The following is a 27,879-nucleotide window of genomic DNA, read 5'->3' on the forward strand; positions in this document are numbered from 1 at the left end:
GCGTTACATTTGTAAGTAAAGTATCTTGCGTTATATTACCTGTTTTCATAGCGTATTTCGTTATATTACTTTGTTACCTCAAAAGTAATTCCCAACACTGGTAGTTACTAATGATCACGATCAGTAGCTAATTTGAAGTGGATCACCACACTTCATTGTTCATGGGGAGTACCTACTTCAAACACTGACTTAAAAATCCAGTGGGCACTTTCTCCCCTGTGACCAGTCACTTTTCAGTCCTCCGCTTTATTCCGGTACTTTCTTCCACTTCAGTGGGTCAAGCTGGCCTCAAGTACGAAGTATTGGCGGTCTTCAACTGCAAGTACGTTGGTGCTATCATAGATAATGTATGTATGGTGCTACGGCTACTGATACGGCGGCCCCCTTAATATCTTTGGCACGTGATGAACTGACGGAGCTGTTGCACCTCCGGCTGCCGGAGCTCTACACACATCCAAAAAAAAATCATGACATGTCCGGGAATCGAACCAGTGAACTCCAGTGTGTGAGGCAAGGACCGTAACCACTGTACTACGTGGCTCCCAGCTACCCACTTCTCTTAGTTTCTACCTTATACGTCATTCAAGAAGAAACCTATATTCGGAAGGCTTACCTCTTATTGGTTTCCGTACATTACGTCACGATCACCTCAGATTATTACCCATATAAATATTCCTTTGATCAATCAATCAATCAATCCGTTTCTATAGTGATCGAAGCCAAAGCATAGATACTACCTATGACCAAAGGTCTGTGCCTATAGTGAAGAGATCGCAGATGCACAAGTCTGGTATCGGTGCATTTAATACATAAAGATTCTGATTGCACACCTGAGGCGGACGGAGATACTGCATGCCGATTACAGCAATTAAAACCGCGAAGGAGTCACTGATTTGAGCAGAATTTTGAGGTATGGATTACTGATTATAGCTACTGAATTCTCATGTTACGGCCGATCGAAGCTTGTGACAGGATCAGCAGTAGCTAAACGGCTGCAATCACTATGTTGAATATCTACCGTTTAATATTCGAGTTTTTGCTGACCTTCCAAAACCATAAGCCAGTGTGTCACCTCCCGGACCACAATTCCACCAGCTGTGAAGGTGACCCCTACTGTGTGGATCAGATACAAGTTGCTATTATAATTTACATGGCACTGCCGACCCTATTTTAGGTGCCTACTATAAGTGTCCCGAAAAATAGGGTCTGGTTTGTCTACTTGTGCTTAGGAATGCATATTAATGACACTGTGGCTTGTGCTGATAACTATATTAAGAGATCATGAATAGCAAAGAATCAATCCGACAGTGATACTTTGAGGATTTCAGTGAGTTGGGAAATTGATGGTTAGGCTGTGGAGGTGATATTTCTACTTTCCAAGAGAAGGCATCTTAGTACAGACGAATGTTAAATGGTTAATTGTCTCTTTTAATTGGCAATACTGCAATTTGATTGGATGCATCAGTTTTTGGTAGCGGTGGCACAAGCCAGACCCTATTTTTCAGAGTGCTTATGGTGTCTAAAATAGGGTCGGCGGCACCAGACTAAGTAGCTATGTGGTCACATGTTTGTCTGAGTATCCATATACAGTGTACAGTTTTTTTATTTTATTTTTACTTTCATCAAATTTTTTCTCTCTGTGGCCAGGAAATACATTTTACTCTCATCCTGTTTAAATGGATCTGATGCAGGAAGACTGGCTATAGCTAAAGGACAGCAAAGAGTGCATGCATCTCTAATAGTGTATATGTATTGGGAATTTTTCTTGCTAATGCATGTAGTGGCACATTAGTTCATTGGCAGCATCATTATTCCTGTAGGAATCATTTTAGAATTGTGACATAGAAGGCATTAGCAGGAAGAGATGTGCAAATATTAGGCACACTGCATGATTGTAAAGATTTTGCTAGTTATTGTACTCACAATCCATAGTCAAATGATAAGTAACTTGTTATCATCTCTACTTACTATCCCAGGAAAAAATAACTTGCAAGACTTGCAAGATTTCAGTACAAGATCCTTACACTGTTCTTGTAAGAAACGTGTAAACATCTTGCAAGGCTGCAAGAAACTTACACTGAAAATATCCCTTTTCTTGCAGAAGAATTTTGCACTGTGTTTACATGTAAGAATCTTGCAGGAAACATGCACAATTTTTACAAGGATCTTGCAAAGCAAGAATCTTGCACTGAAAATGTCCCTTCTTGCAAGAATCTTGGAAGCCTTGTAAGATATTTTTCCCCGGGATTGCATAGGATGGAATGGTCATTCATGTGAATCAGATTTGAAAGGAAACAGAAATTTTCATCTATTAAAATAAACTTTATACTTCCTGTTATTCTTTCCTTTCATGAAGAGTAAGCCATATAGGGAATTTAATTATGTACACACAATACAAGGGGATCTTTCATCTCATAAAAAAAAAACAATTAATCCACAATTACATGGACAGGTGTTGGGAAAGTTTTATAGAAATTACCCTGTATGACTTCATTATCACTTGATCCCTAAATTATTAAGAAGATACAAAACACATGTTGAAGTTTACTTCATAGTTTTGTTGTAGATCTATCACGGTACAGTAGGTAATGAAAATATATCTTTGCCATGTTGTTTATTGGTGAGAACAAGTACATATAGGTCATACTTGTATATATAAAAACAGTAGTCTCAAATACTTGTTGATTTATTTAACTGTTAATGGTAGGGATCAGATAGTATTTGTGTTAATACAGATCATAAGGTGTTGTGCTACAGTGTCACATGCAATCTTGATAGTTGTTAATTGGATGTGGATTATTATTGCTGCAGGTTGACCATTCTAAATGAGTCGATTAACGAGTTTAGCTGAAATCAGGCAATCTGGTGAAGGTAAACTGTGTGTTTGGGTGTAGTCACTGTAGTGTTTTTATGTGTGTAATCTATTGCAATATAATTATTTCATTATGTGTATACCCCAAAGGGCATACGACACACTTCTGAAATGGTAGTAGAAGAATTGTATGTGTTTAGTTTTAAAAAATTGTCATGATGAAATATGTGACCCAGTCTGGGAAAACCAGGCTTATCGCCTATTTAGAAGTATCGACAAACGCCAGTTTTAAGTATTTAGTGTGTTGTAGCTCGCCAATGGTTGAAGCTATGTGTACCAAATTTTCACACGTTTTACACCAATCCCTTACCTTCCAGAGCATCCACTGTGCAAGTAGCCAACAACTAAGTTTCCCACCATTTTAGATAATTTTTAAACCGAGGTTGACTGTATCAGGCAAGCTGCAAATTGGGTGGAAGGCGGGCAAGATGGTTTTCAAAAATTGAAAAGGAAGGCCAAGGGATGAATTAGGCCAGGTTTTGGGCCATTGAGGTCTCAAAACAGGCTAAAATGAAAGGAAATTCACAGCAGAGGTACTTATTCAATACCACAGAGCTGTACAGCCACACACAGTCATCCCCAGGCTGACCAGAGCTCCATTAAGGCCCCACACCACACGTACGGATCGCCACTGGGCTTGGGAAAAGCAGCCAGCAAAACCAGACCACTCAAATCTAGCTGATTTTGATTGTGGAATTAGATATAGTATGTTCACGTTGAACTGAATCCTCAAAAACATTTAATACGTAACTCATGGATGCAATTACACACGATCTTGAAATTTGGCTCATTTGTAGTACTACTTGACCCGCTAAAAATATTTCAAAACCTTTTTGTTCAAATTTTTGACATAATATTTACACCCAATCAAAATTTTCACAATAAATTTCCTGTGGAGAAGCCATATAAGTACAGTGTCCATTACAGCCCTTTCCTGAACTTGTAATGAAGCCAAACTGTACGTGTCTGTTGTTGACACCTTTGCTGTTACCAATAATCATCTGGTTGGCTGAAATGTTAACTCTGTTGAGATAAAAACCACTTTTAATTTTTAGTTGTTTTTCAGGATTCAGCTCAAAATGAACATACTATAGTTTATTCATGTAGCTTTGTGTCCTGGGTGAAAAATCGAATCTGCTGACATGGGCGATAAGACCGGTTTTCTCAGACTGGGTCACATATTTTATCAAAAACAATGAAGCATTTCATCATGAAAATCTGGGCATGACAATCATAAAAACACATTTAGGAACATTAAAAAAAGTAATTAAAAAGCACATACTGCATTATATATAACAGCCACAAATTTTTGCTAAAGAACTTGTGTAAGAAAGCAGTGTATATGTAACAAGTTATGTATCTAAGTGAAATGCATGTGCCTCACATGTAGCATGACTCATTTACCAAACTACCAGAAGACTTTTTGACTAGCTCATGAGCTTGTTAAAACTCATACCCAGATCATGGCAGCTGGCACAGAACTAGTGAATACTTATGTATGACTAGTTTATTAGGGATGGGCGATATTGACATTTCTGTCATACGATTATTGTCATGAGCCATTATCATGATTATCATGATTATTGCGTATACTTAACCACTGTAACGAAAAACCAAAATATTTAAAATGAATCAATATTCTTTTTAAAAACTGCTCGACTATCATGATTATTAGCTAAACAATAATTGCCAATTTCAAATATCACTAGTTGATGAAAATTAGATGAAGTCGATTAATGCAAACAAAATAATCATAATTATCACGATAATTGGATAATTGCCCATCCCCACTCTATGCAAGTACACAGAAAAATTTGGAATTTTCAACTAGAGTAGGGACCATAGCACATCGATAAAAAGTACTGAAACAAGCTGGAGTAGTGCACGATATTAAATCACTGTAAAACAACAAGAAGTGTTACAGTATATCCCTACTGTGCATTTCCACTATGGTTTCTTGAGCACAGTAGGGATATAACACTTCTTATTGTTTTACTGTGATTTAATATCGTGCACTGCTCCAGTTTGTTTCAGTATTTTTTATCAATGTGCTTTGATCTCTACTTTAGTTGAAAATTCTGTGTACTTCTTTGTTAACTTTTTCCTTTAAAATATTATTATTATGACTGGTGAACCCATGCATACCACATCTGAAATTGTACTGCACGTCCCAGTTATATCAATTATCATCTGAAAAGTGAAGTATCCATTTGTTGTCAGCTATGTTCAACCCATTACACAGCATTTCGAATCAAGAACTGTTCAAAAAGCACCTCTACAATCCACACATACCAAAAGAAAGAAATAGTTGCACACGCCCTAGTTATCTCAATTATTGTCTGAAAAGTGAAGCATCCATTACACTTAGTCTTCGGCTATGTTCAACCTGCTACACAGTAGTATGAATCAATAACTGTTCAAAAAGCCCCCATCTGCAATCAAAACAGCCACTATTAAAAATACAGACGATTTCCATTATGAAGGGAAGCCGTCACGTGCTATCGCTGAATTGACACTTTTTGCTGTCAGCAAAGATGAATGAGACACAAAGGAGGACACTGGTAAGTCCATGAAGAATGCATTGTATGTACTGTGGTATGCCAAAAGCACTGTCGGGCCAAAGCAACGTCGAACAGTGAATACATCAAGTCCATAGCCTTAGCCATTATTGAGTTACACTTGTCTGAAGGCATCAGTCAGTTACTCAGTCAGTTACTCAGTCAGTCAGTCAGTAGAAAATCCCATTGAAATAAATTATTTTTAAATTCCGTAGCAACTTGTTGAAAGCATTTCGGGTTGATCTGAAAGCTTGTTTGGGCTTAGTTTTACCTAACCAATACTGCCTCATCGTCATCTGGGAAAATTTAAAGCTGTTTTTTGGGTGATGTTATTTCGTTGGGCATACTTACTCCTTTGTGGTCCCTACTATACACTACTATCGTAGTGTATGATACTCAGCTACCTGATAAGAATCTCAAGTAATCATTCACATTATGACATCATTACCTCTTTAAAACTCTGGTTAATTCACAGTTGTCATCATGTGCTCACGTAATTAGAGCATTTTCTGGCCAGCCACACAATCTCACAGTCCTCTACAAAGCTTCATTTCTGTGTATCATAGACCTTCAAGAATTGGTTGATGTACTATGAAGGAACTATTAAATCTATGAAGCTTCACAATTAAGTCAAAGGTAACACTGTATGACAAGCACAAGTTGACACCTCAAAGTCTGTATGAGGTTTAGTCTTGCAGCACCACAGACCATCAACAAAATGTAGCTACATCCATCACCTACTTCCATTGCAGACAAACATAGCTACAAATGAATAAACAACTACATGTATACAGAAATTTCAAAACTGCAAGACTACTTGCCTCGCACTAAGGCACTCAGCAATTAATGATGAGTAACTGGTTGTTAAGATGTACTAGTACGTAGCATATGTGACATCAACTTGTTTTAGTCAGACAGCTCTTTAAGGGTCATGGTATTATTAATTGTTAAGTAGTATGTAGCATGAGCTAGACAATTTTTGAACTTTCATAATGCCTCAATATAATAATGTTTCTGTATCGTGTGATCTGGGAATGAGGATATCCCTAATCATCATCAGTGTTTTCTTGAGAGCCTTAAATGAGACAGGTTTATGATTCATTGTGATGGAAAGGCATGAGAACTGTTTCCATTATCACTTTGCTAAATAATAGTTATACGGACACAATGTGGAGTCTATGAAATTTATAAATCCCGAAAGCCCGGGCTGTAGCACATGAGCGAAGCGAGGGCGCTACTAAGGGCCTGAGGGTTTATAAATTTCATAGACTCCATATTGTGCCCGTATAACTGCTTTAGACTCTATTTCACATTACACTCAGATTACTTACCTCATCCGCGGTTGTTTCTGCCATAGGCTCGGCAAAAGCAGCTGGTTTTCTTGCGATAATACTAGCGCCATGGCAACTATGCATCCTCATGTGACAAAATAATTGCGCTCGTTAAATCACTGCACGTGAACAATGCATAGCGATTGGATAAACCTAGATTTTGAGCATATGTTATATTGTGCCTGAAGGCGTGGAGTATATTAGAAAACAAGGTGGAGTATATGAGATTTATTACCCACCAAAAACAGCCTAAATAGAGTCTAAGATGTGATATTGATGCTCTGTCGACTGAAGGTGTTACTATTCATACTGTACCTATTTAGAAAGAAATGCTTATGTTATTTCCTTGTTTTTTGTTTCAATGGAAGGTGTTAAGAAGTACCCTGCTCCATCACCTGTTGTTTGGAGGCTCTTTTTCCTGTTCTGGACAGCTGAGCTCACACCCTACTACCTTGTTGAAAATTTAATTTATAATACTGTACTTCATGTTGATGAAGCAGCAGGTCCCTTTGGGCTTGATGCAAACAGCTGGTAATGCTTGCAGACATGTACATCCTTTCATAATGCTTACATTGATTTGTGTAGAGTACATTTGTGATGTTCACTTGCTTTAGTTGCCAGGAGAATCACTACAGATCTTAAGCATTGCAAGACCTTTTAAGTAATAGCTTATAGTTATTGATGAGAATCCTGGGGTTACATCACTAATTGTTCACTAATTAGAAAAGTTACCATGCTGCTTGATTGCCAAGTCAATTTTGGGATGGTAAAATATGATACTTCAGAGACCGCTGGGTGTATGCATCTTCGTGCTGGTCGGCGAGGAGATTGTGAAGTGGCAATCCATGCAATGTAAGAGATTTTTGTGGATATGTGTACCGAGGGAGTATCGCTTGTGGATGTGTCTAACATTTTTTTCTCTCTCGATAAATATGCTGCTCTCTTTAACATGTTTCACCTGTGTCCACTACTTGCAACCACTCCCACTAGCACCATTTGAAATGCTGTTACTCTGTTTGTTGAATGGTAACACACTTTGGTCATGTTAGGATTCTATAGGAATTCATTGGCTATACCAAATGTATGCCACCAGTCTTGATCCTCTTATAGACAACTAGTATGGTAGTACTGTATATTAGGGATCATGAAGTTTTGGGCTTTCTTGCCCTTCAAAATAAGTGAAAAATAGCCTCACTTTTCCTCACTGTTCAGCATCGCTTCATCCCGAGACATGCCTTTTCACCAACCGCAGTACATACAATGCACGTATCACAGACTTTCCTTTGTTCTCTTTTGTGTTCCAGTTGTTTTCACTGACATTGCAAGGTGTCAATTCCCACAGTAGCATGATACGATTTCACTGTTGCTGTGGTGGTGGCTATGACGCTTATTGCCCGAGACACTTCTCGTGCTGTTCTTTGTTTGTACTGCTGTGTAATAGGCACAACATAGTTGAAGACAACGAGTAATGGCCACTGCTTTTTTCATTAATTGATTGTTGGGATATGTGTTTTGATGTAAAATTAATTTTATGGCATGCCCGGCACCATTCTTTCATTTGATGTGGTTTGTGTAGGTTCAATAGTCATAACTATGTCACAAAAAAAGTAAACAAACAAAATTCTAAAATTTTGGATTAGGGATCAAAGAATACAAAAAGCAGTGAAACAAGGAATGGCAAAAAAAGTAGTGAAACAAGTGGCGTTGCCTATACCTGCAGATATACTAATGGACATTTAATCCCTAAGGTTTATAGACTGAAGTATATAGTCTGGTAGATGAAACTTCCAACCTGGAAAAAATGGTATAAAGGAAGTTTGGTATCATTTTAATGCTCTTATTTCATAGAACATCATATCCTAAGTCCCAATAAATCCCTCTTGGGAAATTTGATTTATTATTATTATTATTATTATTAAAGCTTTACAGTGGCCTGCACTGAAGGTCTGACAGCAACATGTGCTGCAGCCTTTGGATTAACCTAACCTAACACACTGGAACTGGAGACTTAAAGATTACATGACCTAGCTAACAATAAGGTGAAACAGAAAAGGGTCAAAGAAAGGAAAAAAATCCCTCCTACCCCAGGATTCGAACTGCAGGCCACCCAATGTCTAGTCGAGCGCCACACTCAGTCTCCTCCAGGAGGGATGGATTTTCTTCCTTTAAACCTAAGTATTTATTATTATTAAAGCTTTACAGTGACCTGCACTGAAGGTCTGACAGCAACATGTGCTGCAGCCTTTGGATTAACCTAACCTAACACACTGGAACTGGAGACTTAAAGATTACATGACCTAGCTAACAATAAGGTGAAACAGAAAAGGGTCAAAGAAAGGAAAATTATATCACTTTGTGCTCTCAATCAGCATATGCAAAAAACAAGCAGCGGCCAATAATTGTGACGGGATTTTCAAGAACCCTACATGTTAGTATTAGTGCATTCGTTGAATTTACATTTTCTTTAGATAGCCAAAGAAATGGTAAACTGAAGTTTCAGCTCTAGAAGCTAAGCACTTTTGGAGTTACAGTGCTACAAACTGGTAACAGCAGAACTGAAATCAATTTGTACAGAAACAATATGGAATATAAACTACAGGTGCTTAAATTAAATAGTCATAACTTATGATTGCAGTCCTTTACCAAGATGCAACTTGTGTCATCAGATTCTCCATGAACAGGCGTATCCATTGCTAGGTACATTTTGTCTTCCAGACCCTTCCTATGACCATGGCCAGGCAATGGCAAAAATGTGAGAACAAAACTACAGTGAACCATTTGTCCAATGCAAGGCAGACTAACACTCATACCTTCCATTTCCTTAAGGCGAAACAAAGATTTACAAACCCTCTTGCTTTAGGGATCATGATGCTATCAAGGTTTTTGCCATTGGTACCTTCCTTCACAAGCACTCAAAAAATATGAAATGGCTATTTCACTCGATGCATAGCATAGCTTTTACATATAAAAGGGGAAACCACAGCTATTTTACACAATGGAGCATGATATTACAAACAAAGTATGACTGTGTATAATAACTACAAATTATAACAACTGCAAACATAACTACAGCAAAGAGAGTACAATTATAGCGAAAAGGGAAAGTCACATCCAAACCTTGTAGAGCCCAATATCATAAAATAACCCTGGCATTGTATAGGCAACCACTCTTGTTGTTTAACTACTTCTTTTTTTTTTTCTTTTTTTGCTATTCCCTTGTTTTACTAGTTTTTTTATTCTTTGATCCCCAATTCAACTTAATTTTTCCTTCTACTTGTATTGATGAGGGTGTAATCCTATTCTGGTCTGCCTCCATTTTGAAGTCTACCTCTTGCCGACCTGGTCCACTCTCCACTTCTTTGTGAGAACTTATGTTACTACATGTACTTTGCTTCTCCAACTGCTCCAATTCGCTATCTTTTGTTTGGCAGAAAATTCTACAAGCAGCTACAAGTACTGGAGGTGGGCTGAAAGGTAATAAATTGATATGTCTCCTTTGTAAATTTCATATGCATGCTCACTGTCATTGTCAAGTTATAATGGCTTGAATTCCTAAAAACCATTTAGCGATTTGGATTTTTTTCCCCAAAATAATAATGTGGCTGGGCCTACAAAAATACTACATGTGCACACAAACTGTGAAAATACTACATGTGTGCACAACCTACATCCCGTCATATAACAGGTTAGACTATTTTTTATCCTTTAACTTGTATTACTCAGTCAATCAAATGTTTTATAAGGGCTAAAAATTGCATGGCCATAGTATAGCAACAAAAAAGTTATAAGTGATGAAAGTTTGAAAAAGTAGGAAAATTGTATGTGTCTACATGCTCTATTGTTGCAGGCCTGATCACATTTGATGAATGAAAATAAAACTTGGTTAGTTGTATAATTGACGCTCAGAACATGGGTTCATACTTAGGAAGTTTCTGCTGAGACATGCTACAGATTATTTCAACTGGTTGCCCTTATCTTGGTGCCACACTAGGTTCTACAATAGGTTGTACAGGAATGCACAGCACACTGTTTGGTTTATAGTCTGAGCCATTTGCCCATTAATTCACTCATGGGTTTACTTCAAAATTCACATTTGTCTCTGGAAATGCTGTGGCTTTCCTCCCTTTAGATTGTGCCGCATTTATAATTCCACATCCTCCTAGTGAGGTTGAACATTGCTGTTTGCCCTTTCTGCTCATCTGTAAGGCCTTTGTATTTTTAATCCCTGTGAGATTGCTCCTACCACACACCAATTTTTCATACAAATGGCTGATCCCATTGTTCAGTGCATTTTACAGCAGTCTTCCATTCTTTCATACCATGTTATAAGATCAGCAGGGGCAATTTATCATTTAGAATAAACAACCAACACTTATCAATGCTGTCCAGTCAATCCATTACTATTACTCATCTGATTTCCAACATGCTCTTGATTGCCTGCAGTAGAGGGGCTCTTTACCTCTCTTCCAATTGAGCAGCATGCATGGGTCTGCTTTCAACAAAGGTGCATAAAAAAGTAGTGAAGCAAGAGATGATGGTAGCTATGAGGAAATAGGCAGTGTTGTGATGTGGGAAAATCCCTAAATTGTTATTGAAAAGTTGGTGAAAACATGCCAGGGACTTTCCTTCATAGTACAGTGTAATAAAGGGGAAAATTCTCTCTCTTGAATGTTGGCAAGGAAAATATTGACCAGGAAAATATTGATGAATGTCCTGCACCAGAATATTCTAATAACTAGTCACATAAACTTTGATGAAGACGGACAGCAAGCATTTTGTCAAATTCGTCAAAATTTCCACTTGTCAAATTTTTATGTTGTACAGTATCATCTCTTGTTTGTGTACTTTATATTATCACTGGAACCCTATGTCATTTATAAATTAATAATTTTTAATGCACTAGTCATATTACACCTGACCATTAATTAGTATAAATTAGTAGAGTTTCTTCTAAAATGAATGATACCCACCAGAATGTTGCTGTTAAAATCCATCATAGAAATATCATACACCTGTACATGACAAAAGGAAGAGTCTTCGTGCATCTAACACCAAATACAACAAGAACGTGCTTGCAGAAAGATGAACAAGAATTTTAAAGTTTATTAAAGCCCAACTTTTGGTCTGCTTGCCTGCCTGACCACAGTTGCTAGGCTAAAAGGCTACCAATTCATGCTTGAAATGTGCCTTTCCTGATTCCTGCAAGTGTCTGCCTTCTGCACTTTGCCTTTTCTTTCATCTTCAATTTTATTTATTTGTAGCTTTACAGAGATAGCTGTTCCACAAATCAGGTCACCCCGGAATCACCTCTGTGTGTGTGTGTGTGTGCGTGTGTGTGTGTGTGTGTGTGTGTGTGTGTGTGTGTGTGTGTGTGTGCAATTAAACTAAATTTCTTTTGTAGTTCTCAACAGTACACCTCAGTTAAAGGACTTGTACACATTTATAACACCTAATTATGCTGCTCACTGGAAAGTCATTGGAACTTTACTTGGCATACCAAAAGGACGTCTTGATGGAATAGAGTCAAGTTTCCCTACTAATTTGTTCTGGTGTTGTAACAGAATGTTAGAAATGTGGTTGGAAACCAATACCAGTGTTACATGGAATGATGTCATCAAAACAATTGAGTCTCCTGCAATTATTGATCCACTCGCCATATCAGAAAATGTTGCTGGTATGTATATGTATGACTGATAGTATTATAATACTCCTGGTATATTTAAACTTTAGTTTTAGGTACCTGTACTAGAATATTTGGGTTTCATACTGACTGTTGCATAAGTGATTGACTGTTCTATTAGAGTATTTTGATTGTGACTGTTGCAATATTTTTAGAGATTATGGATTTGTTGGAACAGTAATTAGATAACTAACAGTATACAATTGCTAACATCTTGTAAGTGATTTTTTTCCCCATTCAAGTAGATGAGTATGCACCTATCCAAATTTCAATGTCAGTGCCTGCTTACCATCACTGAATTTATCATTTTCTGAAGGCCTCTGTAGTGCAGGGGTAGCCCTCACTGTGGCTGTCACCTTCCCAACGAATCTTGCCAGCTGCAGGTTCCTTACTGACACTAGTTGCTGTTGTAAGAGGGCATAGGTATTCTGCTGTATCTTCCTCAGCTTTTCAGCTGGGAGCACCAGGTGAAAGATGTTGGGTTCACCTGGAACCCTAGGATTCCATTTTCTGCATGGAAGCAAGTTGGGATTTCTTCAGATTGACTATTAGTCCTAGGGCTTTGGATATCTGGCACACTAACGGGATAAGTTGGGCCAGATCGCCCTTTGATTGGTGCATTATGAGTATGTTGTCCAGATGTATTATTAGACGAATACCCATTTGTCTCAGAAGCCCAACAACTGGTTTCATAATTTTTGTGAACACCCTGGGTGCTGATGTTAGCCCAAATGTTAGGCACACAAACTGGTAGATATTCCCCTGCTACTTGAATTGAAGGAGGCACTGGTGCTCCTTGTATATTGGGACCTGAAGGTATGCATCTTTCAGGTCCAGTTTCACCATCCAGTTTGCTTGTTGAATAATGTCTGGTAGAAAATGAAGGCCCTCCATCTTGAAGTGTTCCATATTTACAAAGCTGTTGAGACCTTTGAGGTTTATGACTGGCCTCTGCCCTCCCCTTTTCTTTTCTACCAGGAAGATCTGGGAGACAAAACTGAGTGGGGAGAGTTGAGCTTTGACTATGGCTCTTTTGGCAAATGATTATCTCTGTGATCTCTTGTGAGATTTTGGTCTGCTCTTGTTGTGAGCATGATATTTTGTGGTTCTGTTTGACCTGTTTGGGTAAGCTCTAGTTGGTAGCCCATGATTGCCTACAAGACCCATCGGTCTTGGGTAATCAGTGCCCAGTTGTGAGCATGGTGGGAGCTAGAATCTCCTTGCCAAATTTGGATTGTTTATGTGCAAGTCCATCTGGGTTTTCGACACCCTTAAGTAGTCTGTTTGTGTATGAGGAGGTGTTAGTTAATACAGGGGTAGGCTTGGCAAAATTTATTAAAATTTGTACATGTGGTGTTGACACATTGCCTACTGTTACTAGCCGTGGTTTTTCCCATTTCTCTGGTACTGTACTTCCTCCAGTCTTCTTCTGGTTGTATTTCCTAGGAACATAGCTGTTGTGATGGCCACCCCCTCCACCCCTGCTGTGCTTGAGAGGGTAGCCTCCCTGAAAATTTTGATCTCCCTTATTTTGACTGCTGGTACACAACTTTCTTTAAGGCAGCTGCTGCATCTAGCTTCTCTTTAGCTTTCAGTCCAAAGTCCTCCTTGAACAAAAAAAAGCTGAGCTTTGATGAAATCACTTTCACCCATTACTTTCTTCAGGTGGGGGTTGAGGTGTTGAAGAAGGGCCTGTCTCCTTTGAGAGGAATGGTGTTAGGCAGCATCTGCCATCAGCATCAAGGAGGTCTGCAGCATGGGATGACCTCTGGTAGTGTCAGGGATCCTTCGTGTACTTTCCCAGACAGGCTGTAAAGGGCCTGCTGCATCTAGCCACATTTCTTGTAAACTAAATGACTTCTGATCTCGTCTAAGGGCCTCATTTGAGAGGATCCCTTCCACCACTGAGTCAAGTGCTGGGCATTTTGCCTGCTTAGACTCCGATTGACCGAATCTGGCAACCTTGGCCTTTCTTTTGGGATACTTCATCCTTTAAGTGAAGATGGTCTCCAGGAAGGCTTTGCCTTCTTCAGACACAGGAAAGGAGTCGCTATTGCTACTCTTGTAGCTGGAGAGCAGTTGGGAGGGGTCTTCCCACCATCGCAAGTCAAACTATGTCTGTAGTCAGCACTGGGTGAGTCTGTTTCTTGCCACGCTTTGAGCTTGTGGCCCCATTGTTCTTCTTGAGTTCTGCAACTTCTTGTTGTAGAGACGAGATGGATTGCACTGTAGAAGTTCCTGTAGTAGCTTCTCTGTTGTCACATTTGCTGGTACATCAGCCATGGCTGTAGATGATATACTTTCTCGAGCACAGAGACATAAGTCAATTGCTGCAACAGCAAATAAAAAGCTGGACTAAGAGAACACATGGCAGCTTATATACCCCGGATTCCGGAAATTACTTCAATTTTAATATTGTCACATGAACTGTTTAAATATTGCTGTAATAGTGCATAATTATGCTCATTACATGTTGATATAGAGATGGAGCCATCCAAAATATAATACCATCATTTATCTCTTATTCCACTTCTTTTTATTTCATAGATCCCTACTTCATTTTAATTTTTTTTTCTAAAATGCTAGTTTGTTTAGTTTTTTCAGCTACAGTGTAACTTGTGACTGTTCTATTAGAATATCATGCATGACTATTGTGTTGTATCAGAGTGACTGTTGCATTAGAGTATCTTGAGTCAGTGAAGGGATGTGCAGCTAGCTAGACCAATAAGGAGTAAGGTCATCTTGCTTACTGTTAAGTAAATACATAGATTGTTAAGAGGTGTGGTCTCTGTACTCTATCACTATTATTCCACCTAGATCTTTATTTTTGACTGGATTTTGGAACCAAATCGCACATTAGAAGTTTTGAGATAAACGGTTTTAAAGAATTCAAGCCAGCATAACTCACCAAGGATAGCAAGCACGCGTATGAAATTTATACTACAGATGCATCAATCTGTTACCTTTTAGACCACTTCCAGAATTTGTAGCTGCTTGTAGAGTTTCCCGCCAAATAAGGTAGAAAATCTGAACAGTTGGACGAGCGAAGTAGTATCACGAGTGCTCACAAAGGGGTGGAGGGGTGGGCAAAGGTTAGACCTAAAAATGGAGGCAGACCACGAGTGAAATGCAGAGACAATATTACAGGACTGTGCTGGCTCCCTGGTGGCCGATATGTAGCAAAATCCACAGAAAATGTCTGGCCAACATTATCAGGCCATCCACTAGTAAACCACTGATTCTTGCCAAGCCAGGTCCTTCACAAGGCCTAAAACCGCCATTTGAGCTCTACACACCACCCAGAAAAGACATCTATTGAAACCAGCCTCAGTAGTACTGAGTGTCAAAACTAGTAGTACGATGGTGTAGCTATCCATTGGAGGTGTTAGTTTGATTTTGCCTGATGTGTGATTTGGATTGGTTTTGTAAAATCTGATCACTTTTATGGGTGTGGTCATGAATCTATCATGAATGGGATCCTAATCATGAAGTTGCAGTTATCTAGCAAGTATACCTCTTATAGTAGTGCATGGACTGAAGTGCTTCTGATATCCAGCTCTGAAATAATTCTGTGGCATCTAAATATGCTGCTGAAAGAAAGTGTTGATATGAAAAATTAACGTCTCGATATGGTTTCATTGGATGAAGAAGACAAGCAGCCTGATTGAAGATAAAGAAAAGACAAGGCACAGAGGGCCTGCATTCATCAGAACCCCAAAAGGCACATCTCACTGGTTAGTTTGTTATTGTGGCATAAAATGGTGGCCTTTTGCTGCTTCATTTTGCCTCTAGCCTTTCAACTGTGGTCAGTGAGGCAGTGAGACTAAAATTCGAGTTTTGGTGATTAAAAAAATTCTATATCCAGCCACCTGTAAGTGTTTTGTTATGTTTAACGCGCTGTATTGTATATTATATACAATAGTACTATCCATAAAGGTGATTTTCGTTGCATAATATGTCTCTAGGATGCTTTTCAAAAGTGGAATTCAGAAGGTACGCAGAAGTTTTGGAGTGATCCATACTTAAACGGTATTACCATACCATTTGGTAATGAGCTTTCTTTTAACATATAATCATCACTTACAATGTTAGTTTGGCCAAAATCTAACCTTACAAAGCTAAATCATAACAATTTTCCTCTGGGGCACATTAGTTTGCTTTGCCCATAGATAATATACCCCCCTGGATTGGAAACTGCACCGCGCGCCCATAGACTTTGTACAAGAACCAGTGTCCTTAGGCTGGTTTCGCGCCTCAACAAATTTAATCCTATTACAGCAGAACGGTGGCATGAACGACTTTATTTTGTAACGAGAATGACTTGTGGTGTTGTTATGATAATTGTTCTGGTTAGTTGGACCACTTCACGTCACTTGGTCAGAAGGCTTACAATAGTGGATTACATGCTTTTTTGGAAGCACATTCTTGGCTAAACTAAGTGCTGTAGATAGAAAAGGAAAGTATCACAAGGTTAACTATGCTATAAAGAATTGCTTCGGCTAAACAATATGCCTTCCCATAACTTCTTTGGTAGGTTTTTGAGATGATATTTTTGGCAAAATTGGAAGCACATTCTCTCTGTGATTCTAAACAGTATCGCTACACAATTTATACTACGAAGTCATCAAATAATGCTCCATGGTATGATCTGAGTACGAAAGGCGTAGCGTACAGGGTTTCGGTGTTTTCCTTGAATGTGTCCAAACCAGCTGATCTTCAAAATTGTAACCAAATTCATTCTCAGAAGGCTACTTTTTCAAAAGTTTTCTGTGAAGGCATGCCCCCAAATCCTTAACTAGGAGAAATTTTTGCTTGTGCCCCCTAACCTAAGAAAGTCCTGGGTCCTCTCCTGCGCCTATTTGTAGTATGTACAAGTTGTGAAAATGACTAAAAATTTGCAAGTGGATTTTTCTTAACATTTCAGCCAACCAGGTGATTAGTGGTGACAACAAAGGTGTCAACAACAGACACAAGTGGTTTGGCTTCATTACAAGTTCAAGAAAGAGCTGTAATGAACACTGCATTTTATAGCTTCATAGGAAATGTATGGTGGAAATTTTGATTGGCTGTAACTATTGTGTCAGAGATTTGAATGAAAAGATTTTTAGCGGGTTAAGCAGTGCTACAAATGAGCATGCAAATTTCAAGATCACATGTGATTGCATCCGTGAGTTATTGTTTTTGAGGATCCAGCGCTGCATGCATACTATAGATCTCTGAATATTTCTTGATCCACCACTTTTATAAATAATGCAGAGCTTGCTAGGTTTTAGTAGTGCTAATAATGTCCGTGTCCAAATTTCACCGCACCACACTTTGTTTGATAGATATGTTGCTATTGTTAATTAAACAGTTGTTATTTTTCTTTTCAGTAAAAATCATGCTGCAAATTTCTGACCATGTTAAAGCGAACTACATCAACACCAGATACATTACACAAGAAGGAATTTGGTGCAATTTGTATCCTAAACATTTTGTGAATGTATTGTTGATACATTACATGAAACAATCCAGAGAAAAAGAAATCGTTGACATAGCAGCCTTAATGAGAGAAGGTCTTGTAGGTAATACGTACAAATCATTTCATTTTGGTAAAATACATTGTGATAATGTTTTACAGACATACGCTCTTTCAGATATATTTAAACCATTTACAAAAAGTGATGGTACTAGCATAGCACCACAAGTAATAATAATTGATGGTGCTCCAGGAATGGGAAAAACAACACTTAGTAAAGAAATAGCTTACCGATGGGCAAAATCTCAGTTGCTCAATGATACTAAATTGGTATTCTTTGTGTACTTGAGAGATCCTAATTTGCAAAAGGTCCTTAATTTAGAAAATTTTATTCATTACTTTTATAATTTTGATGCTGCTGCTACAGAATTCTCAAAAAAGTGTGCAGATATTCTCATCAACAGAAGTAATGATGACATAACAATTATATTGGATGGATATGATGAGTATTTTGATGCTTCAGGAAATTCCTTTTTAACTCATATAATGAATCGTAGAGTTTTTCCTCAATGTAAATTGATAATCACATCTCGACCTATTGCAACAAATAAACTACACTATCTTGGGGATATTAGGGTAGAAGTGATGGGGTTTATTGATGATAACAAGAGAGTATATGTCAAACAAGAATTACACAACCACCCTGATAAAATGGAGAAACTGCTTTTCTTTCTTGATAATAACACAACGATCAACAGTATTTGCTATATTCCTATGATAATGACCATTCTGGTGTGTATTTTTAAAGAAACTGAAGAATTACCATCTGATCTAACTGAACTGTATGAAAAGTTTATTACTCTTGTAATATTTCGTTACGTAGAAAAGCTCACAGATTTTCATACACCTAAAGTACTATCTTTGACTGGCTTGCCAGAACTACTAAAGAAATACATTTTGGAATTGTCAAAATTTGCCTTTGAGACATTAAGAAGTGATAAAATTGTGTTTACAGCAGAAGATATCAGAAATTCTTGTCCTAGTGTGCCATCGATGAACAGTGATTTGCAAGGTCTAGGTTTACTGAAATCTACACATTATTTTAGTATGAAGAAAATTGATAATTGTGTTTCATACAATTTTCTTCATTTGATGTTTCAAGAGTTTTTAGCAGCATACTATATCAATTCTTTAGATCCTTGTAAGCAATTCAAGTTACTAAAAAGCACTTTACTTACTGAAAAATATACAAATACCTGGATTATGTTTGTTGGTCTAAATAAACACAAAATGTTTCATGCTTTTAATTATTACATTTATGGAGAAGCATCCTGTAGCACTCTAAGACATTATTTGGCTCCAATTATTTGTGACCTTAATCCACTGCAAGCCTTCTTCAAGTTAATAAACTATTGTGCTGATAATACCATGAACAATAATCAATTGCTCTGTTGTAGAACAGGCGAAATTGAGTCTAGTTTTGGGAGAAAGATTATGCCGATTGGTATAGACAAATTAATTCTATTAAACATATCTGTTACTGACTGGAATAAATTGTATTTATCGGTACATTATTCATCTAAATGCAGTGACCAGATACTGGAGACATTCGTGATCGACAAAAATATCTCTGAAGCTCTGTATGGAAAAGTAGCATCACATTTACGACTAAGGTCAGATTATTCGGTGATGATTGTAAATGCATTTACATTACTTGGATATAGGGCAAATGCAAAGCAGATATGTGATGGCTTCAAACTAAATGAGAGTGCAGCCCATTTAGTATTAAGGGACTGCAATATAGATTATGAAACTGCAAAAATAATTTCATCTGGTGTTAAAAATACTAATATAAGGCTAGTAGCAATTGAACGTTGTGCACTTGATAGCAACGGAACTAAATTGATACTTGAAGCTTTGAGCTCTGTTAATAGTCTGCGTGCAATTTTCTTTTATGACATGTGTGTTGATGACACCATAGCTTCTGCGCTGTCTTCTGTAATCATAAAAAATGCTGAACTGAACAATGTAAGTCTGCATAAATGTGATCTTCAAAATAAAACAACCATAATATTTCAAGCTCTTCAAAGTATTTCTAAGCTGAAAACATTAGATCTTTCTATGAGTTGTATTTCGTACAGTGCGCTAGATGACTTTGTCGCAATTGTTCGTGCAAACCATAGTTTACAAAGGCTCAGATTGCCTGACAACAATTTACAACATCATGGAACCGTTGTTATATCAGCCATAGCAAAGATTACTACTCTAACACTGTTAGATTTAACTAATAATTGCATACCAGAAGATGCAGCTTTTACATTTGCAAATGCTATTAATAGTAATTGTTTTTTGGAAGTCCTAAAATTATCCAACAATAAACTAAAGACAAGAGGAGTTGTGACAATTGCACGGTCACTGAGTAAGCTGTCAACGTTGAGAGTACTCCATATTGGTAATAATAAAATTACTTACAAAGCTGCTGATGCAATATCATCTGTAATACTTAACAATGTCCAGTTGGAAGAACTATATCTTAATGATAACCTTCTTAAATCAGGGGTGAAACAAATAGCTAATGCATTAAAGAAAATTTCAAATCTTAGGAGACTAAATCTTAATAACAACCACATACCAGAATGTGTTGCTGAAGACTTAGCAGGTGCTATGTTGAGTAACATCTCTTTACAAGTTGCTGCAATGATGGGTAATGCTTTTAAAACAAATGGAATTATTACTCTTTCAAAATCACTTTCAAGAATTAGCACATTAAAATTACTAAACTTTCACAACAATGAAATCACCGAAAAAGCTGCTGATGCTATAGCACTTGTAGTATCGAATAATTTTGGGTTAGAAGAACTGTACCTTGGTAGTAACAAACTTAGTAAAGGGGCTGTGAAGATAGTGGAAGGTTTGAGAAACATATCAACTCTCAAAGTATTGGATCTAAATGAGAATGATGCATCAGTGGTTGTGGCTACTAAATTAGCATCTGCTATTGCAAGTAATCGCTCCCTAAATGACTTAAGATTAAGTGGCAACAGACTAACAACAAGTGGTATGGTAACTATAGCAAAAGAATTAAGTAAGATTTCAACTTTAAAAATGCTTAATATCAGACATAACTTAATCACTGAAGATGCAGCAGATGCTATAAGATCACTATTAGAAAGCAACAATTCAATAGAAAAATTGTATGTTGGTCACAATAAGCTTAACATGGGAGTACTAAAGATAGTGAAAGCTTTAAAATGCACTTCATCTCTCAAAGTGTTAGATTTCAACTGTAACAATGCATCGAGTAAAATAGCTGATGAGCTAGCGGAAGTCATAAACAGCAACAGATTACAAAAACTGTGGTTAGCTAACAGTAGCTTGAGATTATATGGCAGAAAAATTGTGCATTCACTGTCAATGAGTACAGAGCTTACTGGTTTGAATTTATCTGGTAATTACATGCCAGAAGAAATAGCTGATGACTTGGCAGAGTACATTAACAATAACAATTGCCTACAGGATTTAAGGTTAAGTGGCAACAGACTAACAACAACTGGCATTATTACAATTGCAAAATCATTAAGAAAACTGTCAACACTAAAAGTACTGAATATCAGCAGTAACCTAATAACTGAAGAAGCAGCAGATGCAATAGTGTCTGTAATATTGAGTAACAATGAGCTGGAAGAATTGTATTTTGGTGATAATGAACTTCAAGCAGGAACATGTAAAATAGTGGCAGCTCTTAAGAATACAACTTTGAAGATTTTGGATATTGATAACATTAATTTGTCTGGTGGAAAAGTGGCAAATGGTAGGTGTGTGCAACCATGTGGAAAAACCATCTCACAGACTTTAAGTATACTTAATACAATTACATCTCTATATCTGGGTGATTGTTACGTGACTGAAAGAATGGCTAAAGATTTGGCAGCTGTTATTGACAGTAATTCACTGAAGTGCCTACAATTAAAAAATAACCAGTTACAATCAAGGGGAGTAATGACTATTTGTCAATCACTACAACAACTGTCAACATTAACACACTTCAATATCAGAAATAACAGGATTACTGAAGAAGTTGCAGAATGTATAGCATCAGTGATACTATCTAATAATAGAATGCAAAAGCTGTACCTTGGTGATAACATACTTCACAACAAAACAGTTGTAATTATTAGAGCTCTTCAAAGTGTTTCATCACTTGTTGTTTTATACCTCAGTAACATGAAAATGACTGAAGCAGTAGCAAGTGATTTGGTACTAGCCATTAATAACAATCTCCTACTTGAAAAACTATACTTGGCTGGTAATTTTCTATCAAACAGTTTAGTTACAGTGTTGAAAGCTTGCAAGAAAAGCAATAAATATTTAACACTATTGGATCTACAATGTAATTGTGTTGATCCCTCTGCAATGGTGGATTTGGCATCAGTTACTGGAGACATTGACACTCTTGAAGCACTATTTTTAGGTGGACTGAGTCTAAGTACTGAAGAGCAATTCAAAAGTAATTATTTAATGAATTTAAAACAGGTATGTTCACAATTCAATGTTAAATCACATCAGGAGCACAGGATTATAGAGATCTTAAACATGGAAGCACGAAGATCAAGTACTATTCACAATGTCAAACTTAATTATGATATAAACTATCTACCACTTACACATACTGATTATTTGTGTACTGATATTTTCCTGAATAAAGAAAACTTTTCCATGAGCTCATTAAAGTCAACATTTAAACTATCGAAAATGGATACAGCTACAATTATCAAATCACTTCCCAACATTTCATCATTAAAAGTTCTTGATATGGAGCACAGTAATATTGATGGAATTGCTGCTTCTGAATTAGAAGATAAGTTATACTCTAATACTGTACTTCAACAATTATGGCTTAGGGGTAATCGATTAAACAATGATGGGTATGTGTTTATTCTAGACTCACTGGAACACATTTCAACATTAACAATACTTGACTTGAGTTTTAACAATATTGGTTATCAGTCAGCTGATAATGTAGCAGCTGTGATATATATTAACCCAGCACTAGAACAATTGTGGCTGGATGGGAATGGACTACTGGATACTGGAGTCATGCAAATCTGTCGAGCACTAAAACATGTTACCAAGTTGAGAATACTAAGTCTGTGTAGTAACGGAATCAGTGATGATTCAGCTGAAGAATTATCTGCTGCAATTTCTAGTAATGATCTTCTGGAAGATTTGCTACTTGGTAATAACAACTTACAAACTGTAGGAATATATAAAATTGTCCATTCTCTTAATAATCTGGTCAGATTAAGAAAGCTTGATTTGTTTCACAATGGAGTTACTAAAGAAGCTGCAGATGAATTAGCAGTTACCATATCTAACTGTTACACCCTTCAAGAACTATATCTAAGTGACAACATGTTGGGAACTATAGGAGCAGTGAAGATACTTGAATCATTAAAACAGAAATCCAAACTACAGGTGTTAACACTTAGTAATAATAACATTACTGATGAAGTAATTGGTGAATTAAGTTTTGTATTATCCAGAAATCCTAGATTACAAGTTTTGTTGATGGGTGGGAACAAGTTACAAACAGATGGAGTTATAACAATTGCAGGAGTTGTTAAATATGAGAACAAAATTATGCACTTGTTAGCTCTGTGTGAAAATGAAGTTAGTGATCAGGGAAGAGAACAGGTGAAAATGATGTTCTCTGACGATCCTGATATTCATGTTTATGTGTAATACACACAGCCATCCATCCATCCATCCACACACACACACACACACACACACACACACACACACACACACACACACACACACACACACACACACACACACACACACGCACACACGCACACGCACGCACACACATGTATACACCTTACACTTGTTGTAAAAGTTTTCTTTTTGTTGCAGCAATACTATACCAAACTGTAGTGTGCACTTATTAACATTATATGCTGATTTAGTTAACATGCACTTAGCCATTTATCATTATTATAAGCACATTTTGTTGTATTTACCTTGATACAAAACTACCACTTGTAGTTTTTAGCAATTGTACTTGTAGTTTTATTATTTAAAATTTTTGATTTTAGATGTTCTTTGTTTCACTACCTGTACAGCTGAATACATTAATGCTTCACTAAAATATTGATTCACTATAAGTCTATAAAACAATTTGCGATCTCATTATTAGATGGATTACTGGAACAGAATTATTGAAGGATTTGTATTACTGTGTGTGAAAGTAGTGCAGTGAAGTTCAGTATATACAAGAATGTAACGTAAGGAGGTTACTAAAGTAATCAACTTCTGGTCAGATGCTAGAGATGCTATCTTTTCTGCTAGTTGTACAGTGTAGGCATATAGAAAAATATAGTTAATAAGATGCACCATAAATAGGACTAATAAGAGTGTATTTAATCTTTTCCCTGTGAGTATATATATCATTTCTGGTGTTATTTGCCTGTACTTTCCACCTGCCACTCTAGTAATCACTATTGCAAAGGTAGGCTACTGAAAGCCTGTAAAGCAGGGGGTCAGAAACTTATTTTGAATGCAGAAAAAATCCCAAGTGAAGTGTGACTTGATCCACATTGCACTCTAGAGAAGTGCCTGAGGAGCCACGTAACCTGGGATCCAGGATCTCCTGTGTTCAACCAGTATCTAAACAGCATGACTTTTTGTGGTTTGTTATATGTTATTTTTTATCACTATCAGTCCATGATTCATTGTCAACAGCTTACAAATGCTTGGGTAGATGCAGCAAAAATAGTGTTCCAATACTACCTATTTTAACCCTGTCTTTTTCAGTATTGGATCAACTATTTTAAAATCTTCCTATAACAAGACAAAACGAACCTCATATTTATAAATGACTCTACCATTCACTATTGAGGACTGTGGTCTAATTTTGTTTGAGAATTTTTGGACTATTGGTTCCACCACCTAAACATAGACGGAATAAATACAGTCAGTATTTGTGTATGAATTATGCCATGGATGTTTTTTTCCAATGACGTAAACATTGGTTGTCTATACACAATCTGTGCATGCATAACTGCTAATCACAATGTACCAGGTTTAAATCTCACTGAAGTTTTCCTGTTTTTTGCCACATTTTTTTGCAAACTTTTCTCTCACTGCACATTGTACTGCAACTTTATTTATTTACACTTTGGGTTCAACATTTTGAATTCTTTTTCAATAATTTTGTGTGCTTACATTCAACAACAGCCAGTTATAATCATGTAGCATTAAACACTTGCTCCTTCTGGTTATCACATGTGATACTTGTAACACAGGGCATCCGGGCTTTGCCTGATAATGGCTGATATGTACAGTATGCCCTCTGTCCTCGGGCCTGTGGCCCTTGGGTAGTTGAGCATACATATCAGGGAAGCCCTCATGCTTGTGTTACAACCAGAAGGAGCAACAGTTGTCCATTATTACATAACAATGTCACAAACTTATGTCAAGTCTAATGGTTTGTTCTTTTAGAACTTTGAGAGTTTATCATTCCTACAGTAAAATTTAGGTATGTAAAGGGCAACGGTTATTATTAAGTGATTTGTATATTTTCTGAGTATCCCAAAAATAGTAATTTACAATGTATAGATGAGGTCAAGACATTTGTATATGTTATACAGTGACATTGACTGTTATTTATCGCAGCATGCAACACCACTAAGTCATTAAGTAGTGGTGTATCTATATATAGTTGCTTGGGGCTTGGGCCCTACCAAGGAATTCTACCTGATTTGGTTTGCAAGTAAAGTTTCACGTAACTATTAACTTGCAAAGCAAATCAGATAGAATTATTTGATAGAGTTGATACCTACTATCATCAAGTTTTGTAAATATAAGGAAAATCATCCAGCTTACTTAATCATCAAATAATCCATCGTGTGAATAATATAAATAATTTAGTGTAACTATCAATCCTTAGCCACACCTGCCAAAAAGCAAATAAATAGGATGCAGTGTGTGTAGGTTGGTATATGAAACTAAAACTCCAGCATTGTAACTTAGTATTATAAGTGTAATACTTGGTCAACAACTGTTTGTGTGTATATTGTGAGATTTGTAGCATTGTATAATTATTATCGTAAAGTTTAGCATGTCTCAGCATCAATAAGAACTGTTGCTATAGTCACACATATACATAGGTGGATGTTGGGGGGGCTATGGGGGCTTTTGTCCCCCCGTACTGTAGTAGCACCAAAAACAGGAATCATGCATTCACACTGCATTCAGAAAGCCAACAGACAAATAGAAGACAACAGTTATAAATGCACTTACAGTTATAGCTAAACTGTACTGTGAAGAAAATTGGACAAAATTTAAGAAGTATGAATTTTTGTGCTAAAGATCGAGATACTCTAATAGAGCAGTCACTACTCTAATAGAATAGTCATAATCAAAATTAATGTCATTAACTGAGTTTGTAATATGCTTAATTTATTTAATACACTTTGCCATGAAACAGATTTATCTAACTAATTTGCAAACCATGCATACTTTTAGCTAGCTATATGACTATGAAAACTGCAAGCCTAAGGAAGTCTAATTTTAAAAATTTTCCAGAAGATATCAAACCGGAGTCTTACAAAATGTATGCCCTTCATTCATCCAGCTATACCAAACGAAGTTATGTAAATGAATATAACTTGTGTACTAGAATTCCATTCTTTTTCTCTCAGTGGAATATTCACTTATAACTTCTCCCCCCCCCCTCCCCCAGCAGTGTCCAATAGATCCACCTATGCATATTTACACAGTGGCCTAGGGTTGGCATTATTATACAGTGATGGATCTAGAATTTTCAGAGAGGGTTTCAGTTTTCAATATTGCATGTAGGTATAGTTGCAGGGTTTGGCAAGGATGTATACAAAAGTAGTAGCTATATGAAGCAGGAAGTCTCGGAGGGGGGCAGCCCCCAGGAAGTTAAAGCTAATTTATGCCTTAGTTTTATGCACAAATATCTAAATCATAGTTATTTATGATAATGATAACATGCAATTGTGCTATTGTACGTGATAGTAGTATTATGCTTTATAAGTGGTCTAAATTGATCAAGATTTGTAGGAATCATATATAGTTCAGTTATGAACCTATAGTACAAAGGGCCATATAATTATATTACATTTCATTAATAAAAAACTCTTAGTAGGCTGTAGCTAAGTGTGCCTATGGGATGGTATTGAAAATGTAATTATTCACACATTTCAACTGTGGAGAGTTCTTAACAGTGTTACATTGACTGTTATTTTACTGACAGAGTATCTTGATCTTGAATAAAAAAATTTATGTTTTTGAAGAGGAAAGGAGAAGGACAATGCATGTGCCTGCTGCTTGCATGACCTGCCATACTGTAGTCAGTGTGATTATGTGATTGATTGTGTGGTGCTGACTTAACTGGAAATTGAGGAGTATATCAGCCAATGTAACTGTAGAAGGTGAAGGAGGTTAGTTGGATGTGGTGAGGAGTGGGGAACGAGTTTGCATAAGCAACTTTTGACAATTAAAATATAAACAATATAGCTATGTCCTTACGGCTCATGGCATAACAACCCAGTATAATGTAAGCTGATAATAACCACATAAGGCCAGGTAAAGTTGATTCACAGTTTATCATCACCGCCCGCATGGTATTTGAAAGCCTCCTCAAAATTTTCATTATATCATTATTTTATCCAACGATGTAGTAATACTTGTGAAACTTTCCAGGTTTTATATCTAAATAATAGTACACACAAAAGTCACTGTTGCCAGTGTTGGTTTCACTGCTATTACCTAAGGGACAAGTGTTCTATTCAGTGCTGACGTTACAGTATTAGCCATGCTATTATTGAAACATGTATGTTACCTGAATGAATAATTAGAGCATCACTAAGAGGATAGCTGTCTATATTGGACAAGATAAACAAAATGCTAATTGATGTTAATGTTGTGAGTGTTTGTTCATTGTTTGG

General features: G+C 36.9%; 1 protein-coding gene across 1 annotated transcript; it reads left to right on the forward strand.

The window, feature by feature from the left end:
• The first annotated feature begins 720 nt into the window (after positions 1-720).
• On the forward strand, positions 721-24,042 carry LOC136246834 (protein NLRC5-like). The gene is made up of 4 exons (XM_066038417.1): positions 721-910; positions 2,812-2,871; positions 12,163-12,435; positions 17,814-24,042. Exons 2-4 carry the CDS (start codon positions 2,826-2,828, stop codon positions 23,639-23,641), a joined length of 6,147 nt encoding a protein of 2,048 aa, XP_065894489.1. The 5' UTR covers positions 721-910; positions 2,812-2,825; the 3' UTR covers positions 23,642-24,042.
• The last annotated feature ends 3,837 nt before the right edge of the window (positions 24,043-27,879 follow it).

Source organism: Dysidea avara, chromosome 2 (assembly GCF_963678975.1).
Source record: "Dysidea avara chromosome 2, odDysAvar1.4, whole genome shotgun sequence".
Classification (NCBI taxonomy): Eukaryota; Metazoa; Porifera; class Demospongiae; order Dictyoceratida; family Dysideidae; genus Dysidea; species Dysidea avara.